Here is a 25884-nt window from a genome sequence, read left to right on the forward strand (position 1 = left end):
TATTTTCTCCTGGTGCTATTATGGCAGGAAGGGAAATAGCAGTACTTGGGATGTGATCGTCAGCTGAAATAGTAGTGGAATATGCTGCCATGCTGAAATATGTACTTAAGTTACCAATTACCAATGCAATTAAAGAATTAAGGTCTTCCTGGTCAGAAACAAATGAGTCTGACCTTTCCCTGATTCCTATACTTTTAATGTACAAAGCACTTTGTATTTGAAAGTCCTAGGACTCTGGTGATGGATTTTAACTTTAAGAATCTAAAAGTAAATTTGGATTTAGTGTCTCTGCTAAAATCCTACTGTTAAACTGAACAATTGATCTATGAGACGTGTTGATGGGCATCTCTGAGGGAAGTGATTGTGTTGTTCCAAATGTTGCTCTTAGTAAGAGAGAGCAGAAGCTATCAGTTCTGCGTACATGTAAAATTTCTAGGAATAGGGGAGGCTTTTTTGTTTTACTGATCTCTAGCTGCTTTGTTTTGTTTCTTTTTTACCCCAGGCTGGAACTCTTCAGTTGTTTCCTCTTTCTGCAACAGTCTTTGTCTTTGTTCAGTGTTGGGATTCATTCTGTACTGAGCTCCGAGTCACCTGCAGCATCGTAATTGCTTATACGAGTGATGTGTCAAATAGCACTAAGGCTGTAGAAACTGATGCTTTTTAGATGAGGTGGCGTGGATCCTCCATACACCAGATCAAGCAATCTTCAGCTGTTTTGCTGTTGATTGTGCAGAAGGCCATCTGTGTGTAATGCTTCGTAGTGCAGTTCGAGTAAACCTCCTCTTAACTGAAGTATTCTAATCTACCTCTTCTCCAGGTATCCTGCCCACATTGAAGAAATTGACTATGAGGAAGGAAAAGTACTTATCCATTTCAAACGGTGGAACCACAGATATGATGAATGGTTTTGTTGGGACAGTCCTTATTTACGGCCTTTAGAGAAAATACAGTTAAGGAAGGAAGGATTACATGAGGAAGAAGGGTGTGCAGTAAGTAGAAAATAAAGGATGTTTGAGCACATGGAACTGTTGAATGTGCAGTTGGCCTTTATAATGGTTAAAACGCTTCGCTGTTGCTTCATTGCTTGCTGTACGAGTTTTATGAGTTATTTTTAAGTACTGGAAAGCTACACATCTCATGTTCTAAGGAAGTGGTGTATTTCTGTATTTCTCAGATGAAAATGCTTTTCAATATTGCCTTGTAGGGTTTTCATATAAATGATCAGGTGTTGGCATGCTGGTCTGACTGTCGCTTCTATCCAGCCAAAGTTACTTCTGTTAACAAGGATGGTAAGGAGTCATTACTTTTTCTTGGTCACGTTTGTTTGTAATGTATTTGTAATGTGTTGGAGCCTTCTTGCATAGTTGGAGGGAGAACAGCAGATTGAGAGCAACGTTTTTGTGAATTGCGTATCTTAATCTTCCATCAGCTCTTTTAACTTAGCCTTTCACCCTTTCCATGAGGTAAGAATCTTCTGGGATATCCAGTCAGTAATTGCTATGAGGATGTGCTCAAGGGAAGTTGTTTCTTAAATTTACTGTCAAGGATTGTGTGTAGTTGCAATAAGCCTAATGTGAAAGTTGCAGAAACTCTTTGCAAATAGAGAATCTGGAGAGCACAGCTATGCTTCTTCTTGAGCATCCACAAGTAGGGATTTGTTCTTGTGCTGTGCTTTCTTTGCATTGAGTACATGTTGTAAGATCAAGGAGAAAGTCTGACCTTTAATAACCCTGTGGACTCAATGTTTTGGAGTTTTCTGACAAAAAGTATCTAAGGACAAGCTCTTAAGCTTGGGCATGTAGATGTTTTTTGTGTGTACTGTAATTTTTTTTTTTTTTTTTTGTAGCTTCATTATTTTTCCTATTTTTCCTTTATCTGTCCTGTGAAATGACTTCTAACTTTCTAAGAAAAGTGGCAAAGCAGCTTTTAGCTAGAGCTAAGCATGCAGCTTCATCATTGGAGCTCTGGTACTCTGTTCAAGCCCTTTCAATCTTTAAACTTACACTTTGTTTTCAAACTTCAGGTACATACACTGTGAAATTTTATGATGGTGTAGTTCAGACTGTCAAAAACATTCATGTCAAAGCTTTTTCCAAAGATCAGGTAAGTAGTTTGTTCGTTCTAAAATTGATGGTTAGGCTTGCTGAATTATAAAAAACGAAATAGTAAAATTAGTGAAACTTCTCTAATGCTGAACTGCTGTACGTTTGAGATGAAGTCCATCAAAATGACAAGGTGGTGCAAAGCTTCAGGGCCTGTTCTGTGAAGTTTTCAGGCTCATGTTTTTATGAATATGCTGCTTGAACTGAAGAAGTCATAGACTTAGATTATTATTTTTTTAATAAAAGGATCATTGGAAGGTTCAGAATTTGCGTACCAAAGCTAATGGTGGGGTATTATAATGGGGGGGGAAATATGTATATAATGAGGGGGAAAAACTGTTTGGCTGTGTCAGTGGTGAAGTTGGTTTTGTGGTATGTATATACTTAAGCATTGAGAGCTATGAAGTGAAGTTTTTTCTCTTTCCCAGAGTAACTACTGATTGCCTCAGGATCTTTAGGGAAGTTGCCCAGTAGTCTCTGGCTTCATTGCTTTTAGAATGTGAACTTTATTAACACCCACGTTCTGTTCTTCTATTTGTCTCTTTACCACCCTTTGCCTTCTCTGTTCTGCATGTTCAGAATTCAGCTTATGTTGGAAAGCATTAGTGAGATGTCAGCTCACTGCGCACAGTGAGATGAGAGAATAGCTGTTTTCTATTCAGTTTTCATGAGGATGCTGTAGGAAAGGGTGACAAATTCTTTTCTTGTGTGACTTGGTTAAAACTTTTAAGTCCCTGCTTCAGAATAATTGTCATTGGAGGAATGGTTTTGTTTGCGATGTTGCCACATGCGGTGTTGCTGTAGCCTGTGTTTTCAGTCCTGTTTTGCTTTTAGGGTTGCTGGGTTGTTTGTTAGTTTTTTAGTTTGAAAAAAGACGTTGGATCCCTCAGGAACTTGAGTCTTAGAATTCAGGTTCAAGTTGACGAATTACTGATAGACAGCAATCTAAGCTCTCACTGCTGGGAAGAGCTGTGCTGTTCCTTGGAGGCCTGTAGGTTTGTCTGCCAGGCTGGGAGAACTTTCAGACTTGCTGCAGGGTGCTCTTAGTGACTGACTTTCAAAGGTTAGTGACTGTGCTTGGTTCAGGTTGATTCATTCTCACAAGGCATCTACCAGAAGAATTTTCATTGCCTTGTGGAGTATTTCTGCCTTATTTAATCTTAAACACATAAAACAAACAACACTAAAAAATGTTTTTTTCTTCATTAAAATATTCAAAATGTTCTCTTTTCTTTCCTACGGAGAGCTCATCAGGTTTCCATATGACTTCAGATGGATAAAATACATTCCTTCCAAAACCTATTCAACCATTGACTAGGAGGCTTTCTATTAGCCTGGGAGATGAGTTGTTCTACAGCATAAAATCACTTCTCATTGTGTAAAAAAGACTCAGGCCTTGGGGAGCTCAGGAAGTTGCTTGTGGATGTAAGTTCATGAGGTGGATTCGATGCAGCAGCAAGCTGACAGTGGAAGAGAAGAGCTCTCATTCTGGAGTAGGATAGCCACGAAGGCAGAGGTTAGAAAAACAAACACCTTCTTTAATAATAGTATCCCTTGGTAGAGGGGATACCTCTACACATCCCTCTACAGAGGGTACTAACAGGCACTGCTGAACTGTCATAGTAAAATGCTTATGCACATGCTTAATGCAGATGCACAGAGTGATGGTATTCATTCAAGCTTTTAAAATGTTGGTAAAATTGAGAGATCGATTTGATTGAGGTGGTTTGTGCCTGTTGTGGCATGGCACTGTGTCTGACAGCTCTGTGAGCAGCACAAGTAACAAAACCTGGTGTTTGAGGGTTGCTGTGTTGAATGTGAGATGTTATGGGTTTGGGCATATTTTTGTTTTGCTTTTTTTAACTGATGTATGAGGCTTCTCCCACAGCTGTGCTATTCAAGGAATGTACTTTTTTTTTTTTTTTTTTCCTCCATGATAAACATTAAAAGTTGTGCTGAGACACCAGTGCCTTTTCTTTGTGAGAGGATGAAAGGCTTGTTGTGCCTGGCAGGGCTGTGGCTGGAAGGAGTCTGATTGCTCATCGATGCTGCAAGTTACCAGGCAACACGGAGGGAAGGCAGTTAAACTGAAGGCAGTGTCGACATGCAATCAGATATAAATTATTAATCTAGATTCAGAAGGCTTCTGTGGCTCAGAGCAGAGGAGCTCTGGGATAGCCTGTAGCAGGAGCGTTGGAAGGAGGGGAAAACAAAGCTGGCATCTCTCCACCATGAGCTGTTGGAATGAATTGTGACCACAGAATGGAAAGGGCGTTCAGTAGTGCTGAACTGTAGATACAGGGGTGTTCTTCCTGGCTTTCTGTTACTGTGTAACCACGATGTAAAAATGAGACTGTTTGAATGTTGTATCGGTAGCTTACTGCCCAGGGGCCACTGAAGATTGTGATGTTTGGAGTGCTTACAGTAACTGGCCTTGTTTTTTGAACACAAGCAGAGGTTGGTGACTGCAGTTCTGTGGATGACTGCCTAGCACTTGTGATGAGCAGTGACAGAAACAACCGAAATGCTTGTTTGTTTTGAGATCCTTCTGTGGAAGGAAGAGGGGAGTTCTGCAGCCAGGAGGTTGAGGTGTGTGCCCTCTCCTGTGCTCTTGGCTCCCACTCCTCCTGCAGTGCCCTGGGTAAGCTCTAAGCTGACATAGAGCTATGGGGTTGTTTCTGGGCCCAGCCTGCACGTGGGAACCAAGGCACAGCAAGTCTTTTATGCCATTGGGTTGTCAAAGGAACGAATCTGTTCTGCTGTCCTGTTAAAGCAGCATCACTGTTCTGCATGGGCCTTTGAACAGATGAAGTGCCTTGAAGTTTTAATCTGAGAGGTTACCGTAGAGTGTGTGCTTCTGTCCTTTGGAAAGCTGCTAAAATATGCAGGATTGCTAAATGCAAAGGTGTGGAATGACTTCAAGGTTGCAGCAAGTTAATTTTCATGTCACTCTCTTTATTCTAGAATATTGTGGGTAATGCTAAGCCTAAAGAAAGAGGTAATGAAATTCCGTCATCTCCTGAAAAGCGGGAGAAATTTAAAGAACAGAGGAAAGCAGCAGGTAATGCAAAGAAAGACAAGGATGAAAAGACATTAAAGACTGAAAAAAGGGTTAAGCAACCTGATAAAGAGGGGAAACTGATAGTCGTTTCAGAAAAAGGCAAGGTCTCAGAGAAGAATATATCTAAGAATGGAAAAGAAGATAAAGAGAATATATCAGAGAATGATATGGAATATTCAATAGATACACAAATTGAGAAGAAGCCTGAGAATGACAATGTGAAGAGTCCGCAGGAAAACGTAAAAGAAACGAAACGAAAACGTGGCAGACCACCAATAACACCTCCAACAGGTTTGTAGTTGGATTTGAATGCATGTACCACGGTCAGAAACCTTTCAGTTAAAGAAACAGAAGAGATGTTGTTTTTCTGACAACAGTCTAATTATTCAGAAATCTCTCAATTTTTTCAGAACTTCAGGCTTGGTTTAAACTGAATGCATACTTGTTACTCACACGTGGAGTGTTAATGCTTTGGTGTGAGGTTGGATTCGGGCCAGTAATGTATGTCTGCAGGAAGATTAAGTGCTGTTATGTACAAGTGAAGCTGTTCACGAAAGCCTAGCATTTGAAGTCTCAAGACTTGTGAATTGACATTCTGAAGTTTTCCAGCTTTATATCTAACCGACTTTTGCTGTTTGTCTGAATATGCAGAGCCTGGTTCTCAGACGCTGCAGCCCATAGCCTTGGAGTTGAGACGCCGGAAAATACCGAAAGGAGGTGAAGTGCCATCAAAGCGTCCCAGGATCGACAGAAACCTGTGTGAGTGTCCTTTGGTATTCAGCTCTCACAGGATTTGTGCATATATCAGTTCTTAAAGCTAAAGTAAAGAGAGAAAAGGTCTGTAGTAGTAGTAAAGTTCAGCTGTGATATATGAAATAGAAAAACATGCTAAACTTTGGCCTACATCAACTATTCATTTTTAGCATCATCATTCTGAAATTGCCTCGTCGTCCTTGAAATCCCTATTTGGGTAGAGAAGACACAAGCCCTGAAGAAGGAGCAGTGATTATATTGCCTCTGATACCCCAATGGGTTACAAAACCTCAAAACAAAAATTGTTAAACAAAGAAAAATCATTATTTTAAATTTGTTATCAAAAGTAATTAGTGAGGCTTGTAATATTTTTCTTCTCCTTATTTGTGACTGTTTGTATCGCTGTAGCTTTTAGAGAGAAGTCTATCCACCAGGGATGTGTAGCTTTTGCTGTTAAACTGAGCCCTTTGAAACTGCTTCAAAATGTCACTGGGAGGGAAAGCTTTGAAGCTGGCTCCTCAGTTACTCAGCAATCCTGTGCCTTCACAATAGCAGCAGATTTCTCTGTTCTAGCTCAGGAAAAATTGAAGAACTCCTCAGATAACCATGAAAAAGACCAGACCAGGAGGCGATCTTCAAGACTCTCATCTGGTGTTAGCCATGAGATTTTAAATACAGATCATGTCACAACTTCAGCAGAAGTTCAGACTTTGAAAGGCACGGTATCTAACCCAAAGGAGTCTGAGAAGGGTAAGCAGCTTCCTGATGTACTCTGAGTTTATGGTGCTGTGCAAGTATTGGTTGTTGCAAGTGCTACTCTCACTTTTGTAGCTTGCAGTTAAAACCTGATTTCAGTGGCCATGCAGAGTAAACTCAAGGAGAGCTTGTTTGGTTCTCTGCAACCTTAAATGGTTTTGCTTTTTGAATCCATCTCTGTCAGTAAGCCTGTTACTTACTTTGTGTGTATGGTGCTTTTTCAGTAGGAGGATGAGTGGCTGATCTCAGCTGCATTGAGAGAGAGCTCCACAGATTGTCAAAAGACTTGGAGAGAAAAGTTGAAGAGATGTGGGTTACCTTTGGGAAAATGAAGTCATTTTTAACTTCCTTTTGATTCAAGAAATAATTTGTGTACTGAATCTGAAGTTTAACCTTCCTGTTGAACACTAAAAGCACTGAAGAGGATGGTGTTTTGTTTTGTTTTGTTCTTGAACTGCTGGGAGATGACAGTTTTAGTACTGTGTGCTTCCCTGCCTTTCCCTTTTGGGAGCTCTGGTAATGGTGTGAGTAGACCTATCCCACTTGTCTAGAATGAGCTTGTAGCCTGTATGGTTTTTGATTTGATTTTATTTTTTTTTACCCTCTGAAATTTAGAGGGTAAATACAGGGAGCTGTACTGTACAGTGTTAGTTCTGTGTTAATACAACAGCAAGCAGTCTGAATATGGATGGATGTTTGTCTTTAATATGATGACCACACGCATTGCTATTCTGGAACATTCTTCTGTGTGCATTTTACTCAATCAGAACTTTTCCTCCCTTCTAGTCCAGTTAGAAGTTCCTGTTGAATCTGACCAAAGCTTTGGTGAACAAGCATCTCCTGGAAACACATCCCATAGCACGGTACTCAGTACGGATGCCAGTTTACAAGAAGAAAACATTGAAGACACTGAGTCTTCCTCTGTTACTGTCAGAACTGAAGAACCTGCTGCTGCTACAGGTTCAATTTTTCATTTTGCATCTTAATATTAACACTTTTCTTGAGCCAACTGCTGCCAGGTGCTTCATGCTTTTCAGTGTGACTTATTATGCTTTCTTGTAATGCAAACCACAGGTGAAAATGAAAATTTTTACTCCTTATGCATTCAGTTTAGATCTTGGGAAAGCTTTACAGGTTGACAGGAATCTTCCAAAAAGCAGAAATCATACTTTCAAAATGTCTGGGTTTCATATTTTAACATGTGGATTTGGTGATGTTAATAAAAATAGTTGCTTTCAGGGTATTTTTGTCATTCAGGGTTAGGTCAGAGTAACGTGTTAAAAGATCAGTTTCTGTTGCTGTGCTGCAGGTGTGTCAGAGCAGTGATGACTGGGAATATCAGCCGTGCATTTCTCTGCCCTGATGTTTTGTCATCTGTCATACTTAAGCCCTAGAATATTTGGATTTTTTTTGTGCAGACATGAAATGAGCAGTGAAGTGTAATTTCCGTTGTTTCCTCTCAGATGGAGGAGTGTACTTATCTGTCTTCTTCACATTAAAAGTTCCTGTGGAGACAGTAGGCTAAGCCTGAATGTGATTTATTTTTTGCAGCTTCAGTACTTTTATCTGCAGCTAAGTAGAGAAACTTGAACTACAAATTCCCTTGTGTGTGCCCTATCAGGTAGGCTTTCAATTAGATGGAGCAGACCATTTGTAGGGATTTAGGGTTGCTTAGCAATGCTAGAGTAACCTCTGCATGTTGGCTTTCCTCCTGATTCTGTTCTTCTAGCTTTTCTCCTGCTTGCACATGTCCTCATTCACCCGCCTTGGTGTAACTGTGCAGATGAAATGCCCTCTCCCTGTGCCCCTGCTAACAATTGCAAGTAGGTCTGTAGTGAGAAGTAACTTCTCCATTCTCATTAAGAGTTAAAGCTCTTTTGATCTTTGCTTTTCCTCTTAACCAGTGTGATGATGCATAGGTCTGCATTGTAACTGTGTGTATCAGTTGGTACCTGTTGGCACTGCTCTGCTTGGTGCCACCATGCGTAAGCACAGAGTGCTGTGGTCAGATGCAGTTTTAAAAAATGCCTCTTGCCAAGGGCTTCTGTTTTCTGACTGATACTCATGTCGCTTTCTGTAGAGTTTTGCAGTGTCTTAACTTCAATAACTAGAAGATCCAAGAAGTGTTAAAACTGGGCTGTTGTCATAGCTGTGTGCACATCTGCAGAGATGATTTCTTTCTTCTGCAAAGTTCTCTTGGATCTGAGTTCAGGCCTCGCTTAGTGAGAGCTGTGTGTGTTGGGTGGCAGCAAGCCACACCTGGTCACTGTGAAAAAGTAAATGGGTGAAGTGGTCTTCATTGTGTTTAAAACAAAACAAAACAAAACAAACAAACAAAAACAAAAAGCAAAAAAACCAAAGTGTGTATTTGTTGCTAAGTGAGGAGTCTCTTCCCCTTTGTGAATGGCCTTAAAGGATTTGGTTGACAGATTTAGGGATTTAAGTTAAACAGTAGCAGGTGTTTCTTCTATGATTTGCATATTTATGGTCAGCTTGAATTCATGGATGCAATTTACAATCACCTTGATAGATTTGTCCCCCTGAACTTGCATAATATACGCTGGGGTGAGATGCTGTGTTTTGTTGAGTAGGAAGTGGAGAAATTATTTGATTTGTACATTTGAAACTCTATAGTGATACTTCAGTCTTACAGTTTGATCTTTAGAGAACCTGACCTCTGGCTGCAGGTAAATGGGGTAGGACTCCAGGGTAATGCTGTTGTGCAACTGGACTGCTGAGAGTTCAAGAATCTGTGATTTCATTGGACATTTTTTGCCATTACTACAACTTTCCTTATTTTATTTTTTTTTTTTTAATTCTCTGTATTCCTGAGCACCTGCAGTTTGGGTTTAAACTGGTGAGAATTCCAGGGGAACGTGTGACTCATGCCAGTGCAATTCAGGTGATGTGAGCAAATAATGAGCTGACTTCATTGGGTGCAAGAAGCAAGGCTGTGATAACGCAGCTTCTGGTTCACATGAGTACCCAAGGCCTCCAGTATTGCTTGCACACTTGGATGCTGCACTTGAGTGAGCTGGATTCTAGTCTGTTCAAGAGTACATGCTTGTGCTGAATGTTGGCCCAAGGCTCAGGACTGGTGGTGGTGCCTGAAAATCCACCTTTCTGAACAGTTTTGTTCTGGTTTAATTAAAGTCTTCTCACTTACTGTTAGAAGCACCAGGCATGCTAATGGGAGGACATAAAAAACAGGGGAATTGAGTGTTTTTACTGAGAAACTTGCTAAGGGTGTGAAGGCTGTTACCATATGCTGCTGTAAAAACAAACAAACAAACAAAAAAACCCCTTAGGTTTCTATTTTTAAGCTAATTCTTAAAATGTTATTAAAGTGGTTTGTAGATACAATAATTTTGAAATGATGAAATCCCTGGATCCTGCTGTGGGTAGATCTGTTGTTACAGAGCAGAGCTGTGCTCCATCGGGTTGGTTGGGCTCACTGTTGGTGTTGTGTGGGTACGTTGCACTGCAGGTACCTGCCTGATGGGGGAACAGAAGTGCTTGGCTTTCTCCTTGTGTGAGCAGCAGCGTGTCAGAGATGTGCCATGGCTCCAGGAACATCTCCGCACACTTCCAGCTCTGTGTGTTCTGGAGAGCTGCTGAAGAACGTGCAGCCATGAAAATAACTGGTGCTGGGGGCTGATGGCTGGGTCAGCTTACTGCGTTGGGTGATGATGGAGGGGCAAGAGAGCCGTCTCCCAAAAGGCTTATAGTTGAATGTCAAGCTGTTATGTTCTCAGACTGGCAGCTGTGTTCAAGAGTTCTGGGGCTTGGAAAGAAAGCATGTTGTCAGAACACTGATGTGTGGGGGGAAAACACAAAACGGAGTATCTGTTATGTGTGTGGTTCCCACAGAGCAAAGTGTGGGAATTCAGGTGAAGGGTAACTTACAGTAGTGCAACTTTGTAACTCTGTACTGTTTGTCGCCTTCAGCTCTTGATTGGAGTTTGATGGGAGCTGATTCTCTTCCTTTAAGAAAGTACTACAAAACAACGGAGTGACCCTCGTGTGTGGAGTTAGTGTTGGTTCTGTGTGAGTGGCAGACCCTGCTACAACACTCACGGTGTATGGGATGAGCAAGGTTGTTATCAGCAGTTTTTAAGGGTAAAAGCACTATTTAGAGGTGTTTGCCCCTTCACCGATCGGCAGAGGGTTCAAGATGTAGCAATTCCAATCACCTGTACCAGCAGATGCAGTTTGTAGCGTTTACCTGCTTATGTTTTAAGAGGTGATGTGTTCTTGCAGGACAGCATAGCTCCGTTTGCCACAGCTGAATTTCCTTCTTTAGACTTTTCCTCAAAATCCTGATTAATTTAATTATATGCGGTAGGCAATAAAAATCCTATTCTGCTGGTTTTTTGGCTCCCCTACTGTTTAGGGACTAGAATTGGTGGCTCAGGATTTAGTTAAGTCACGCTTCAAGTAAGAGGCTGGCAGCCTGTAGGCGAGCTCTTACAGCCAGGCAATGCACTGCTTCGTGTGTCTGGGAACAGGCTTACAGGCACTCTGCAGCTGTTGATGTGGCTTTGCTCTTGCAAACTGATTTGACTTCTGAGGTGAGCTGCCTTGGCTTTCCACAGAACGGTTGTCGTGTTTCCCAGAATTTAAGATGCCTTTTTATTTGCATAGACATGCATCAAGGATTTGATTTGCCTTGTGCTTTTCTAATTTTGTCACTTTTGGCTTTGGGTTTCCGTTACAGAGAAGCTGAAAATACTTGTGTCCAGTTTGAGAGAGCAGCTGTGTGTCCTGCAGCTTTCCTAGGTAGGCTCCACTGCTCCAGGGCTGAGTTAACAGTATTAAGCCTAAGTATTTTGTATGTATCCATCTCACATTGCAGACCTAAACTTGCTTACAGATACACACTGATCTGGAAACAGTGTTTGTTAAACCTGTCCAAGTGCAAGTGAAGCCTTTAAGGCCACCTTGCTGCTCTGCCCTCTGTGTCGAGGTTGGCATAGGGTCCACCAGGCACCTGCAAGCTTCTGGGGCATTGTAGGCATCCAACAAATTCAGTGCCAGCACAGGGAGAATATCTTAAGTGGAGGATTACATGAAATACTGTCTCGCAATGCCAAAAAATGCTTTGGGCTCAAAAATGAGAACACTATCTATGTGATGAGCTGCAATTATTGATGCTTGGCATTTAGTGTAACCGTCTTCTGTTTTCTATACTTCTTGTAGTTGAGTGGTATCTGGATATTCTGGAGATGCCCAAATGCTTTTTTTCCAGTTTAAAATAGGTTGAGAACTGCAGTTGGGCAAGGTGGGTTTTTGTTTCACAATTGATGTCTTGGAAGACTGATTTTTAGGAAGATGAGAAAAAATGTAGTGTGAGCACTAAGATTCAGAGCAGGAACAGTTGGTGAGCTGAAGGTTTCAGAAGGAAGTCAGTCTGCTGGTGCAGGGATCCAGAGCATGGGATAGGTGATAGCAGCTGGGCAAGGGGTGAGGTTGTAATTGAGGTGTAGACGTGGGACTGGATGTTGTACCCCCAAGGAAGCTCCAGAGTGGTTCGTGTGATTCTGAGGCTGACTGTGCCCAGCTTCACTTTTCTGTAAGCAGGTCAAAATGTCAGAGGTGAGTTTTCCCATTGCTGTGCAGATCTGTGGTTCACGAGTGCCATTACCTACAATCTTGTGTCTGCAGTTCAGGAGGGGTGATGGTAACAAACTGAACAACCTTGAAAATGGCAGATGGAAGCGGTGGATGCTGTGTTCCAGAGAGACATGATCTGCTTTGTTCAACAGTAGGTGAGGAAATAGTTCAATTTTAGTTTGCTCTCTTGGGAGGGCAGGCAATAGAAACTTGAAGTGTCATCAGTTTAAATTGCAGCTGTTTGTGAAGATCTTTGAACCAGGAGGCAAGTGCTAAATATTCAGTGCACTGGTGGCATTCTGGGATGGATCACCAGTGCCTTGCAGAAGGTTCCCAGGACTGGCAGACCTTAAATCAAGGTGCTGTGCATCACTGGAGTCAATCAAAACAGGGAATTTGGGGGAGGGGAGGGAGCAGGCAGGGGTAGGAGATTCAGAAGCTTCTATGTGCTGATGTTTTACTGTAAACTTAGTGTTAAATTTATTCTGAACTGGAAGTTCATGTCCTTTGGATAGTGCAGCACAAGAGAGGTGAAGTAGACTGCTGAAGTGAATGCCGAATGGATGTTTTTGTCTTTGCAGTGAGAGTTAAGAGGTGCTGTGCTTTGACCTTGAGTTTGTGTGATTAGTAGTGTAGCAGTTGAGTGCCAGGTAAGGATTTTTAGTTTTGGTTTTAGAGTTGAAAGAAACAGTGGGTGGGAGGTCTGTGAGATTTCTTTGTACTCAGAGAAAACAGTATGTTCAGTTTGCTTACTCTGGAAGGACAAGTGCCTGAAAATCTGGTGCCAATAAAGCAAAACTATGATTCTTGCTATAGAAACTGGCTTTGGTGCTATGCTATGTTCCTCCAGCAGAAAATTCAAATGTGTGTAAGGGTGGAAGTTTCTCCCCTTCACGTGTTGGTGTAATGACAGAGCTTCTGCTGGCGTTTAGCTGGGAGCACAGGCTCCCCAAGGCTCTCCTGGGTGGCAGAGTTGTGCATCAGCTTCAGACTGTTTCCTGGCAGCAGGAATTCTATTGCCTTTATATTTGTAGAGAAGGAATATGCCCCCAAATGTAGTGGCAGTGGTAATAACTGAGCTTTATTCTGAACTTTTTGTGTTTGTCTGTGCTTTCTGTTCCTCTAACTGGATTCCTTTGGCACGTTGCAATGAACTTTTCCTCTTCTTTCCTTCCCCCTCTCCCACGTGTTTGCTAACTCCTTGTTGCTAAACTGATACGATCCTGCACTCCTCTTCTAACTTGTAGCTGATCATTTAGAAGCTGTTCCTCGTGTCTGCTCAAGAATTTGTCCATCTCAGTGGAAGGAAAGTGCTCCAAGCTTGGGTAAAAGAGCAGGGGCAAGGCTTCATCTTGGTAGCTCTGTGATGTATTACAGCTTTCCTTGTCATCTTCAGATACCTTGCCCAATAAATCCTCGGGCCCCACTGCCCCTTTCTGCTGTAGTTAAGTTTCCCCATCTTCATGCCAGTTAAGTAGAAGCAAATTATCTTTCATTGTCCCAGAGAACCTTTCTGGATTTTCTTTCACTGAATCCACCAGCCATTTCCATTCCATCAGCTGGTCCTGTAACGCTTGATTCCTTAAGAATGCAAATTCTGATGGTGTGCAGTGTATTCACATCTTGGTGCTGGCAAACTGTCATTCTGCTAACCAGTGATCCACATTTGTTCCTAAGTCACTACCCCCATTGCTTGAAGCAGTTTCCCTGTCAGGATGTTCTTAATGCAGTGGTGCCAAAACCGTTCCTTTACTCCTTGCTGTTCTCCCTGGGAAACTCCTGAAAGCAGGTGTTCTCATTTTTACTGTTTTCTTCATTCTTTTAACCAATTCAATGTGTGTCTCTCAGTCCTTCCCTGTGTATCAGCTTCCATAGAACTGTTAGCTGTTCTCTATGAACGACTTCAAGTTTTGTTTCTTTTTCATAAGATAGCACTTAAACTGAGTACACGTCAGATGCTGTTTGCTAGAATGCTACAATATAACCTTTGTGTCTGTAGTGCAGTAGAATTCACCATTTTTGTTGCTGCCTGCTAAAAATTTCTAAACAAGCTGTGCTGTTTTCTTATATCAAAACTGTGCTGATGCTATCTTTAACCCTGCCTTCAATCCACTGCTGCATATGTGTGCTAGTAGAAAGCCTTTACTGCTTTTGTCAGTGTTTTGGGTCCTCTTGTGCTGTTTCCAGCTACTTTTAATATAATGTGCTAGTTTTAATTAATGCACTGCGTGTCTTCCAGTTGCATCACTTTTGCTTGTGCTGGGTGATAACTTTTAATGCTGCTTCTTAACTCTTTTAGTTTGATAGCACGTGTCAGAATGGAAACGTTTTAGTGCTGACAAAAGAAATGGAAAAATGGTATTTGTAACTGTTCTGTAGACATGACAGCTCCTGTTATTCTGCTGCATTGTCCTGTAGCTGCGGTTCTGGTTTGAAGCTGTGTGTATGCTAGTGATGAGTGATTACTCAAATTGTTTCTATCTGTGTTTCCAAATTTCTCCTTCCCCTGTGTTTATCAGATGCAGATCCTGGTGGCAATGTCTCGTTTGTGTATTTCGTAGCAAAAACACGAGAAGTTTCTGAAATCCTGGAACTTTTTTCTCTCATTGCTACTTGAGAGCTGTTAGTGGGTTTCAGTTTTAACTTGAGTAGTGTCCTTCTGACGTGCTGCTTACTGTTCTGTTGTGCTTGGAAGTAATCAGGCCTGGAAGATCAAACAAAGAGATCAGCAAGGAGGCAGCAGAAGAGCTGTAAGCAAAGAAGCATGAGTGTTTTCCTTGGAAAATGCCTTGGCTAAAGATGTGCACAGCTAAATGACATGCTAGATAGAACGTAATGCTCAGCATTCTGACAGACATAAGCAGTCTCTCTGTAATTCTGTCTTGTGTCTGTAATAGTGCTGGGTGCAGCACAGTGAGGGTGCTGAGTGACTCATTAAAGCACTGTGACAGATGATTTAGGAGTACAGCAAGGGCAAGTTTTCTCTTAGCCGTAACAGCAGACAGCCTAAAAATTTCATTGTTAGCATTTCACAGCTGACTTGTTTGAATGCATGCTCATTTCTTAACTTTTTTTTTGTAATATAGGAAGCCATTTGTTAAAGGTAGCAAATGCATCGGGGAATTTATCTGTTTTGTTCTTACAGTAACAAAACCTTTTAGGAGATCAGATTTTCTTGCATCAAAAAAAGCTGCAACCGTTGATCAAGACCACAAGTTTAAATGCAAGTTCGTGGACTGTTCAAAATCATTCCGCAAAGCCAAGTTATTGCATTATCACATGAAATATTTTCATGGAGTGGACAAGTCTGCAGAATCACAGCAGAACCCGGTAAAAAGGCACATTCAAACCAGAGCTTCTTTGGCTTCTGAGAAAGCTAACCAAGAAAGGTCAAAAAGAGGACGGAGCGCAGCTGGTTCATTGTGTAAGTATCTTGCTGATTTTTTTCTTTAACAGCAGCAAGCAGGACAGGGTGGAAAACAATTTTCTTTTGGGCTGGAAGAGTCTTCTTATGGCTGCAGCTTGCATATTTCGTTGTGGAGAAGCATAATGATAACTCTAAACTTTCAGTTTGAGAGAAGAGAAAACTGAAGAAATTGCCTCATCTAGAAACACTGATGGAGTTCTGTGATGAGGTGACTGTGCAGCCTGTCTTATTTCTTCGTAACAGCTTTCTCATGTATTAAATCTGTTCTTTTTTCAGAACTACTATCCCTTGACTTTCTGGTCCTTTTTTCCTTCTGTCTGTGTCAAAAGCCTAACTAGTATTGCTGGAAGACTTCTTCTGTCCTTTCTTGTACTGAGGTAACAGTCCAGATAACTCAACTTCTCTTGCTTCTCACTTTGCTCTTCACATTTCCCAGTCCTTTCTCAAGATTATACCTGTGTGCTAGTGTAGAAGTCTGCTGGTGGTTTTGCTGGACCTGTGAAAGGAATCCTAGTGTTTAACAAGTGCAGTTGCTACAGCTGTTCTTGAAAGATAGTTCTGCACCTGGCGGGTAGTGGAAAGGGAAGACCTCAGTGTAGCCATTGGAAGGGAGGAAAATCAGAACTCTTCTTCAGTTGTAACTGCTTTGCAGTCTTCAGAATAATGTTATTTCTTCTTCTCTGTTCCATTCTTTGAAGTTCTTTGTTCCTGGTGTATTGAGTACATCAGAGTGACAGTCGTGGTGCCCCTGTGTACTGGTGTGGGTACTGATCGTGTGTCCAGACTGCTCTTGTGGGCAGGTTTCACCTGGTGTCCTGGATCCATGACTATTACCTCTCTCTTGTCTTCTGACTGACCCTGTTTTGTAAAATCCAACTTTCTCTTTGCCAAATTCTCTGATCCTTGTAATTGTTGTTATATTTTCCTCACAAATTTTGATCTTTCATGTTGTTCTGTATAATCAAGGATTTCAGAATCTTTCAAGTTGTTCACTGAGGTACCAGCACGATGTAGCAGAATGTATCTTGCTTTACATAGTTTCGTGTCTGCCTTTCCTAATGCACCCAGCAAACCTTTTTTCACTTGAGACATTAGTGCTGGTTCCTAACAAAACAGTGTAGCTAAACGTACTGCTACAACAAGTAAACTGCTTTACCTGGGGTGCTTCTGTAATTTCAAATAATGCAAAGGTGTGAGATTTAATTACTTAGAGGCGCCTTTTCTTTAGCTGTGTTAGAATGTGCCAGCTTCTGTCTGTTACTTGGAATGCAGCTTGCATGTACCTTCGCTGCCTGCGGAAGCGGAGCTGGACGTGAGCAGTGAGGAGAGCAGGTGGCACCGCGCTGATCGGAACAGGCTTCTGCTTTGTTTTCATAGCAGGCTTCTGTTCTGCTTTTGGAGATGCTGTGCAGCTAGTTCAGTTTAAAAAGTAGTTCCCCGCTGATTGTCTTGAATGAACTGACTTGTGGCTCAAGATCTTGACCTTTTCATTACTCCTTTCCTCAAAGTATGTCCTGTTGATGTGATGACATCATCTTGGCAGCACTGGCAGGTAACTGTTTATAGCGTTACTTCTTTAAGTCTCCACTCCTTTCTTTCCTCTACGGTGAGTGGATACTTGTAACCCATGTGTGTGCTTCCTGGCATATCCCTGCAAATAGCTCCTTGGCTGTGCTGACAGCTGGTGAATAGTGAGTCAAGGTGGAAAGGGTAGAATTTCGTGCTTGCTATCAAAGCTGGCTGTTATGGAGACACAGAAGCTTTTCCTTGATGTGGAAAAGGGATGTCATCGTACTGCATTTGTATTACAGTGCCTGATTACTTAGTTGTTTGTATTTTGTTGAACTTTTTCTTAATGCTTGGGATTTATCCTGTACCACAAATTCTAAAATGGAGTTAATGGGACTTACAGACTCGTACTGTTTCATGTTGTGTTCTTTTTACAAGCATCATTTCTGTTAGTAATTACCCGAATAGGAAGACCATGCTGTGGGATGCAAGGAGGAACAAATCAGATTCTAATTTCTTTATACTTAAGTAGAAATTCTGAAATTTCAGCATTTGAACTGTAGTAAATTGTACAATTGGGAACTGGCTTCAAAAGATTAATGTGGCTAGAAAGACTGATGTGGAAATACTTGTCCTGTCTGTCTTCCTTCTGAGGCAGGAGCTTACGTTGGCTGTGCCAAATTTGACGGATACCTCTCTAAATTTTTGCAGTGGCTTTTCATAGTATCATAGAATATCCTGCATCAGAAGGGACCTGCAGGAATCACTGAGTCCAACTCCATTTAATGGAAGTGAAAGAAAGCTGCTTAGCTGGTATTTTAAATTGTCCTTGCCTGATCAGAATGATACAGGCTTGAATGGCTCCTGAATGCTTCTAAGCAATGCTGCCTTTCTTTATTGGGAAATACGAGATCATCGTGATGAAAACTCCTCCCCAGTGCTGTAAGGACTGCTACTATTTGGTCTTTCCTGAAAGAACCATTCTGTGCAGACAATGAGGCAGCTGGTTTGGGGTCTCCCTGGAATATAGGAGCTGCAGGTATTTCTGCCCTCAATTTTTAAGTTGCTTTGCACCTCTGCAGGTATAATATAGAAACAGATGCAACTCCTTAGTTTCAGAGGAAAATCAAGATCTCTACAAAATGTTTTAAGCTCATGCAGCGGCATATAAGATTTTTGGGCAGGGCTTTAACATTGCTTCTTAAAGTTTGTCTTACAAGGAAGATGCCTTAGAATTCTGATGATTCAAGTTGAGACATTCTCTCAAATTTGTCACCTCAAAATTGAATGTTGTGTATTGTCTGCTAAATTTTGGGGCAGAGTTGCTTGGTGATGGTGATTGATATAGTGAAAGAAAGGAGTGGAACCATTTTCCATGTCTGTATACTTTATGGAAAAATACTTTTTCTTTCTTTCTTTATAGTCACACTTTTTCCTTTGCAAAATCACTGACGCTTCACCATTGATAAAACATGTTTGCACTCTGCAAACATTTGATGTAAGTTGTTTCCTCTGAAGATGACAGCTTTCTTCAGCTCTGTGTGGGCATCCTGTTGTATGTGAAGAACCCACTCAGGTTTTTGGGAAGGTTTGTTGTGTCCTGACTTGGCCACTTAAAGGGATTTGGAGGCCCATCAGAGCTTGGTTCCTGCCCTTCTGCTGGGGGGTGCTGAACAAATTTTCTGAAGCCTGCAAGTCAACTTGTGGCAGACTTCAGTGCTCGAGCAGCTGCTGGGCCTCGCCTCACATGTGAACAAGCGGGGCGCTTTGTGTGCAAAGAAACGTGCTGAAACCTTCTCAGAGTTGGCTGCAGTACTCGTAGTTCTGTTAATAAGCACTCGGTGCTGACAGGCTTCATGCTTCCCTCAGCCTGACAGTCGTACTGGCAGGGACCGCCAGCTGCCTATGCAGGTGACCTTACCTTCATATTCCCAGGACATGGCTCAGCTCTGCACAGGAGTCTTGCTCTGTGTGAGGTTAAACTGGTTTGGAGAATTCAAAAATACCTTGCAGCACGGGGCTGTGTTGTCTGGGGGGGGTTAGAGTATACATGGAGCCTGAGTCTGGCAAGTTGCTACCAGTGTTGGCCCTGCTGCTGTCCTTGCCATGAGGAACAAAAGAAATCGGAGGACGTGCAGTTTGTATTTCAGGGACCACAGAAAATCTCTCCTGCTGATGAGTCCTTTGGTGATACTTAGGGGAAGAAAACGTGCATTTTGTCAGAGGGCTTGAATTTTTGTATGTGCCCACACTGTTAGAAAAGCATCAAGAGTGTTTTAATGTCAGGAACTCATACCTTTGTTTGCTTAGTGATCAGAACCACGTGTACAGAGGCTGCAGGGTGGCACACTTGCTTTGCTGGCTTGAACTTAGCGAAGGTGTCCGCTGTCACCTGGTGGCTGTTAGCGTGTGGCCCGATGGCTCTCAGCTCAGTGGGTTTCAGGGTGGTGTGTTGGGGTGGTTGCCCCTTGGCTTGGTGGAAGAAGGTATGCAGGGCTGCTACGAACACAGGGTTTGTTGTCCCCGGAGGAGGTGAGGAGCTGTGTTAGCAGCCTGTGTTCTGTGGAATTGCCGGTCAGCCTGTGGCTTATCTCAAGATACTGCATGTGGTTTGTGGACTGTGTGTCAAATTCCTTAGTGTAAGTCAAGGTAAGAGGCCTTCCCTTCTTGAAAATATGAAGGATATTCTCAGCACGTGATTTCATAGCTGCTGATGGTGAGCACTGTACAACAGACAGCAATTGGAATTAAATCTTTTTGATTCCTGTGAAGGTTGAATTATCTTCATAACTGGGACCTGACTTCTGTCTGAAGGAACACAGAAGGCTACTGCATTGCCTGTCACTGAGTTTTGACATGTTCAGGTTTAAGTTCCTCTGGATGCTCTATCTGGCTGGTCGCCATGGTTTCTGCATGGCTGAGATGGTTGAGCACAGTTCTCCATTTTACTACAGCCTACAGTACAGGCTTGTGTTGCTGCTTGGTAACCTCAGCGGAGTGCAGGAGCAAGTACTTGACAGAGAAGTTACTTATGAGTGTGTTGTGTGCTCTCAGCTTTCCTTCATCAGGATTTCTGTGACAGGGAGAAGACGGAGATGGAAATGTTCTATGGTAGTGAAGGCTGGCTCAGGGGGCAAGGAGCACAGGGGGCATAGCACACTGCAGGGCGTGCTGAGAAAGAGGCTGGGGAACGTGCACATTCATAAGTAAAATTAGTTGTGGTCATTACAGTTGCTTTTCATTCTTTTGGGGCCTAATTTAGAAATTGACCTGCTTCATGTTGGTGATGTTTGAAAGTGTTCTGAGAGGAGAAAAGACTTCACTATTGGAATGCTTAAAAATTTAGGTCTCGTGCTGCAAGTTTAGTCTGTACACTTCCAAAACAAACAAAAACAATCCAAAATGTATTTAATAACTATTACTGCAGCAAGGTACCTGGCATGTGATTGAGAACCTTGGGACTCTTCCAAAAATGTATCACTGGTAGCTGGAGAATATTACAGAAACGGAGTAACCTTTGTGCATTGTAAAAGATGCAACATGTTCTTAAACAGAAAAAATTTCCTACACTTTCACTCTTACAAAGCTAAACAGCCTGATGGGTGTAAAACAGGCCTTGTTCCACCTGGAGACTCTGTACGTGGCTGTGAGCCTGCAGGAAGCATTTTGGAGAGCTGGTGGGATCAATAGGCCATAGCGTAGTTCCAATGGTGGCTTATGAAATACAGTTGGACTGCTGGGAGAGGAGAAAGTTAGGAGGCCTAAATACCTTGTAGGTATTTTTCTAATGGGATTTTTGTTTTTAAGTTCTGTGAGATGCTGTTCTGTAAATAATTCTGGAATTCAAAGCAGGCAGGATGGTAGATAACCAGGAATGCTTATCCGACTTGTTTACACGTCTTGTCACTGTGTGCTGACACATTTCTGCTTTCCAGAATGTCTGCTAGGACACTGGTGTCCCAAATATTTTAAGAAATACCTTAATCTTGTTGTTTTTGTTGTTTTCAGCTGCTGTGTACCACGGGAAAAGATTTCTTCCTCCTCAGACAGTTGTTGTGTCCAGTCCACTAATTGTGAAAGTCCCCAGAAGTGATTACCATTAGTGGCAAGTCCTACTAGCATAGAGATGGACTTACACTGCATTAAACTTGTTCCTGTAGGAGACGTTGGTCCTTTTGAAAATGTAAAGTCACTTTGTGCCTTACCAAGGAATATTCATTTCTGGTTTTAACAGTTCTTTGTGGGAGGGGGAAAAAGAGCTATTTTGTAAAGTCTTGCAGCTCTCAATTTCAGTACGCGCCCAGGGAAAGGCAGCAGTGAGCTACCAGACTGGATGAAAGCCACCTTTATCGTGGTCTTGTATAGGAAACTTGAGCTTTTTGTGTCTTTTCTGCCTTCTCTTGTGGCTGATGTAAACTACTACAGCAAATGTCTGAAGAGTAATCGGCAAGTAACTAAAATTATTATGAACCGATCCTTTTTACTGTGTTTATTCGTGAAGTTCTAATGCAGCTTCGTTATGGAAAACTAGGGAAAAAACCATCTGATGGCCTCATTGCTGGATTTAGAGTTCCTTTGGTCTGAAGGGATCCACTTGATTCTGAAAGGGTCAGAACAAGATGGCTCAGTGTGCCCCACTGAACTTGAAATGTTGGTCAGGACGGAGCCCTTGATTTCCCATCTCCTAAGTATGCTGACTTGGACTCCATCCTCAGCTACTGCTGACTTAAAGGCTTCCAAGTGAGAAACCTGTTGATGTGTACGTCTTCAGACATGAAGAAGGATGCCTTTAGTGTCCACTGAACTTTTGAGATCCTTATGATGTTAGAATCATACATTCTTGACAAAAATCAGTGTTCTGTCAGCCTGGCTACTGGATCTGATTGACAGAGAGATGCGAGTTCATGCTTCAGAGCTGTAAGGTACTTTTTATTCTGTCCACCCTACATGCCATGCAGCCTTTGCTTTTATCAGTTTCAGCTGCCATCTTCTGTCCAGGAGTCCTTCAGTAGAAAGAATTGCTTGCTGTTCACTGCCTCAAGGGGCTTGCTAAATGAGAGCTAAATAATTTAACTTCATCTGCAATTCTGTTTTCTGTCGAAGTCATGTCTGTCTATTTCATGATTTTATGAGTTTTAGGTAGCAATTCTGAGTTCTTGCATTTCTTCTGGCTGAAAAACTTGTTTTTGGGTGGTACATACTTAAAACTGCTCTTCCTCAGACGCATGGAGCTCCTATGCCTCTTCTATCTGCTCGTTACAAAGCACACTTGAGAGCAGGCTGTGGTTCCTCTATTTCCATCCACAGGAGCTCTTTCTTCTCTTTTAGAAGCAACTGTCATCTGGCTACAGTGTTGCTGATCCAAACTGTTTCTCTTCCGTCTTTCTTCAGTGCCACACTATTTCTGAAAGAATAAAGCTCTAGGGATACATTTACATTCACTGTTTCTTTGTGCTTTCTTTTTTATTTAAAAAAGAAGTGACAGCGACAAAAAAAAAAAACCTTACAGGTCTTAAATCAGCTTCTGCTTGAAGCTGGGTCACGTTGCTGGGACTGAGTTGAGCAGTGCATCTCCTTGGAGGTGCTCTGTAGGGCCAGCCAGGGCTGCTGCTGGGGGAGGAGAGTTCCGTTATGAAAGTATTTAAAGTTTGGACCTCATCTTTATTCTCTTTGTAGATGCTCCTCTACACATAGCCCTGAGGAGTACCTCGTATAGAGGTGAAAAAATAGAAAAGAGAAGAACTTCTACTGCTGTAAATGCATTAAATAGTCACCGATACTCTGTTAGAGGGCAAACCAAGGAGAACCACGTAGTGAGATCGCTCCGGAAACCTCAGCAGAAACAAAGAGGTGAAAACGGTGCGCGGTTTTAGTTCAAAATGAACTCACAAGCATTGTTAGGAGCTGGTATACAAATATAAAGCATTTTGCATACCTTGCTGTAAAGTGTTGATTTTTTGAGTCTGTGGTGTGAATTATAAGTGGTATTTTTCACCGTTTCTTTGTCGTGGTTTCAAATGCAGAATCAATACAGCAAAACCCAGACATCTTTTTGCTGTACTCGTTGGGTTTAAATGTTCCTGGGTGTGGTGCTTAACATTTTCAATATATAAAAATACAGAAATACTTTAAAGTGAGTGAGAACATTTTCATGTCTGTTTGCTTATTGAAAGATACCCTTGGTTGTCCAAAGCATTATGTATTTTAAGCAGTCTTGAACTTTTTGAGATGCATGGACTTAAGAAATAATAATAACTCTTCAGAAATTACTTAATCTATCATAATTCTTCTGATATAAATACACTTTGATCTTTTCAGATAGTCTGTATTCTGTGCTTGAAGAAATGCCTAGGTGATAGCACTTCACCTCTGTTCAGTGGCACGGGGTGAGCCCTGTTTATCCTAAATCTGCTGTAATGCAGGTGGATAACAGCCATGCAGACACATGAGAATAATTTCCTACATACCGTCAGATTTCTTGCAGCACTGTTTTATTTCAGATTTGTAGAGACAATTTGAGCCACTGTGAGAGAGATGAAAGAATCTGTGCGTAGTTCACCTCATTTATAACAGATCTTTGTTTAAGAAAGCTGTTATCATTGGTCTGATTCTGTTGGGTGTTCCTTATTTGAGAGTATGGCCTGTAGAGATGCTCTGGGCCTTTCCCTGTGGTGTTGGTGGGCTGTGAGAGAATGCTCGTCCTGATCCTCGTTAGTCTCTTTCCACTCAAGGAAGTTAAACGGGGTTAAGATTTTTTTATTCTTCTGGCAAAAATTCCTTTTATAAAAAAAAATGTGATGGTGATGAATTTGTATGATTATGTAATACAGTTTGCATTTCTTTTTGGTCTTGCAAGTCTGAGAAGCTGCTTCTAACTAGCCAGGTAGCTGCCTTGTTGGGCCATATTCAGTGAGAGTTCATTAGACTTGAATGTGTTTACAGGAAATGACTTGGGGCAAAATACACAAATATTTGGATTTTTTTTCAGTTTTTTTTTTTAAGACCATACTGGCTAGCTCAAGGGGAATAAGTATGAGACTGAGGAGCATTTGTTTTGTCACAGTTACAGCTGATGTGTTGAGTGATTGAAGAAGCATAGCTGGCCCTCTTATTGCCTTGAAACAGATTAGGCGATCTGACCATGCAGCCTTCCATTTCCGAGTGGAAGGATGCAGAATGTTCCTTACTGTGTTGATCTCAGTTATTGTCCTTTTCCTGGAAGAATAAAATGAGGAGAGTTACTTGCATCTCTGTATATGAGCTGCAAGAAGGAAATGGTCCCCAGGGATTCCCAAGCTCTGGAAGAGTAGGAGTGTTGGGACAAAGGGAAGCCAGGTGCAGCCGGAAGCTTTGTTGGGGCACACGTAAGAACTTCTTCCTCTAGAATCTCCACGCATAAAGGGTAACAGGAGGCATATCAAGTTTGATTTCAGCTCTGCCAAACCTGGGATCTGCATGGCAGGCTGCTGTCCGTGGCTGCTGGCAGTGTGCAACTTCAACAGCCCTCATTAATAACATGAAAACGAGGAACACGAGCAGCAAAGTTACAGGCCTTTGCAAGACCTGAAGGGAAGGGGTCATAAAAACTGGCAGCTCTTTTGAGGAGATGTTTTCTCTCCTGCTGGTATCATCACAGCTGGTAATCACCCAGACGTCACTGAGGATTCTGGTTCTCAGGTTGGCTGCTTGTGCCACAGCAGCACAGCCCTGTGTTGTGAGTTAGGAGGTTACTGACAGCGTACTGCAGGGTTAGTGTAACACTCTGGTAGTGGTCTGTGTCCTGAGTCGGGTTCCTGGGCGTTAGGCCTAGGAGAGCATTTCTGACAGGAGTGTCTTCAGCTGCTTGCTGTGATAGCAGTGATCAGTAAATGAAATGACTTCCCGGATGGGGTGGTGAGCAGCCTGACAGCTGAGTGCTCTGAGAGGGATGGAAGGCATCCTCTCACATGGCACTGTGTGGTTGCACCTCGTGGTCTTGGCAGTGTTAGGATAACTAATTTAAGGAACTATGCAAGTATCTAGACGTTCTGCTGCAGAGGACTATGTTTGAAAGGAAGAAGTGAGAAGCAAGGGACAGGAAGTAGCTCAGACTTGTGTGCATTGCCTGGCAGCAGTTACCTCCAGCAAAGGCTCTGAAGACATGTTTGGTGGCTGTGCTTGATTGAAAGCTATCAGCTAATTGTTCAAAAAACTAATTTTTATTCCCTTAAAAATAGTGTGGACTGCAGATGGTTCAGTTGGCTGTGCCTTCTGTTCTTTCACCATTACTGAGTGGGAGGTACAGCCAACTGAATCTTTTGTTCTCTGTTTTTCTATGAAGCCTAGCATTTAAGGAACTGGAGTTGGGAGAAAGGGGGGTTGAGTTTTTGTTCTTGTGTCAGACTTCCGTCACAAAGCAACTGAAAAGTTCAGCAGTAAGATTTTCAGTTAGAAATTTGAATTGTGGGATATAGCAGGTGACCCAATAATTTCTAAGGGCTCAACCTTTCTACATAATAAATGGGGCATTGATGTCCACTTGTTTTCTTCTGCATGCTGTTGCACTTAGTTATGGGATAATCACCCTCGCACTTCAAACAGACCAATTGTGGGCGCTGGCAGTTCTAATGAGTAAGCTTTGTGCTGGTTTTTTTTTTAGTGAACTGGCCGTGGTCAACTGAAGA

The 25884-nt window shown here is 42.1% G+C and overlaps 1 protein-coding gene across 11 annotated transcripts in view; it reads left to right on the forward strand.

The window, feature by feature from the left end:
- PHF20 (PHD finger protein 20) overlaps positions 1-25884 on the forward strand; it is a 63575-nt gene that overhangs the window by 16451 nt on the left and 21240 nt on the right. For 6 of the 11 annotated variants that reach the window (XM_052684069.1, XM_052684071.1, XM_052684066.1 and 3 more), the window contains 9 exons: positions 818-989; positions 1205-1289; positions 2024-2103; positions 5067-5454; positions 5815-5922; positions 6490-6666; positions 7459-7632; positions 15431-15709; positions 22898-23080. In XM_052684069.1, coding sequence (XP_052540029.1) covers positions 818-989; positions 1205-1289; positions 2024-2103; positions 5067-5454; positions 5815-5922; positions 6490-6666; positions 7459-7632; positions 15431-15709; positions 22898-23080 — 1646 coding nt within the window. The remainder of the gene's footprint in view (positions 1-817; positions 990-1204; positions 1290-2023; positions 2104-5066; positions 5455-5814; positions 5923-6489; positions 6667-7458; positions 7633-15430; positions 15710-22897; positions 23081-25884) is intronic. The other 5 variants (XM_052684074.1, XM_052684073.1, XM_052684075.1 and 2 more) reach the window with 5 other exon arrangements.

Source organism: Tympanuchus pallidicinctus, unplaced genomic scaffold (genome assembly GCF_026119805.1).
Source record: "Tympanuchus pallidicinctus isolate F22 unplaced genomic scaffold, pur_lepc_1.0 scaffold20, whole genome shotgun sequence".
Taxonomy (NCBI): Eukaryota; Metazoa; Chordata; class Aves; order Galliformes; family Phasianidae; genus Tympanuchus; species Tympanuchus pallidicinctus.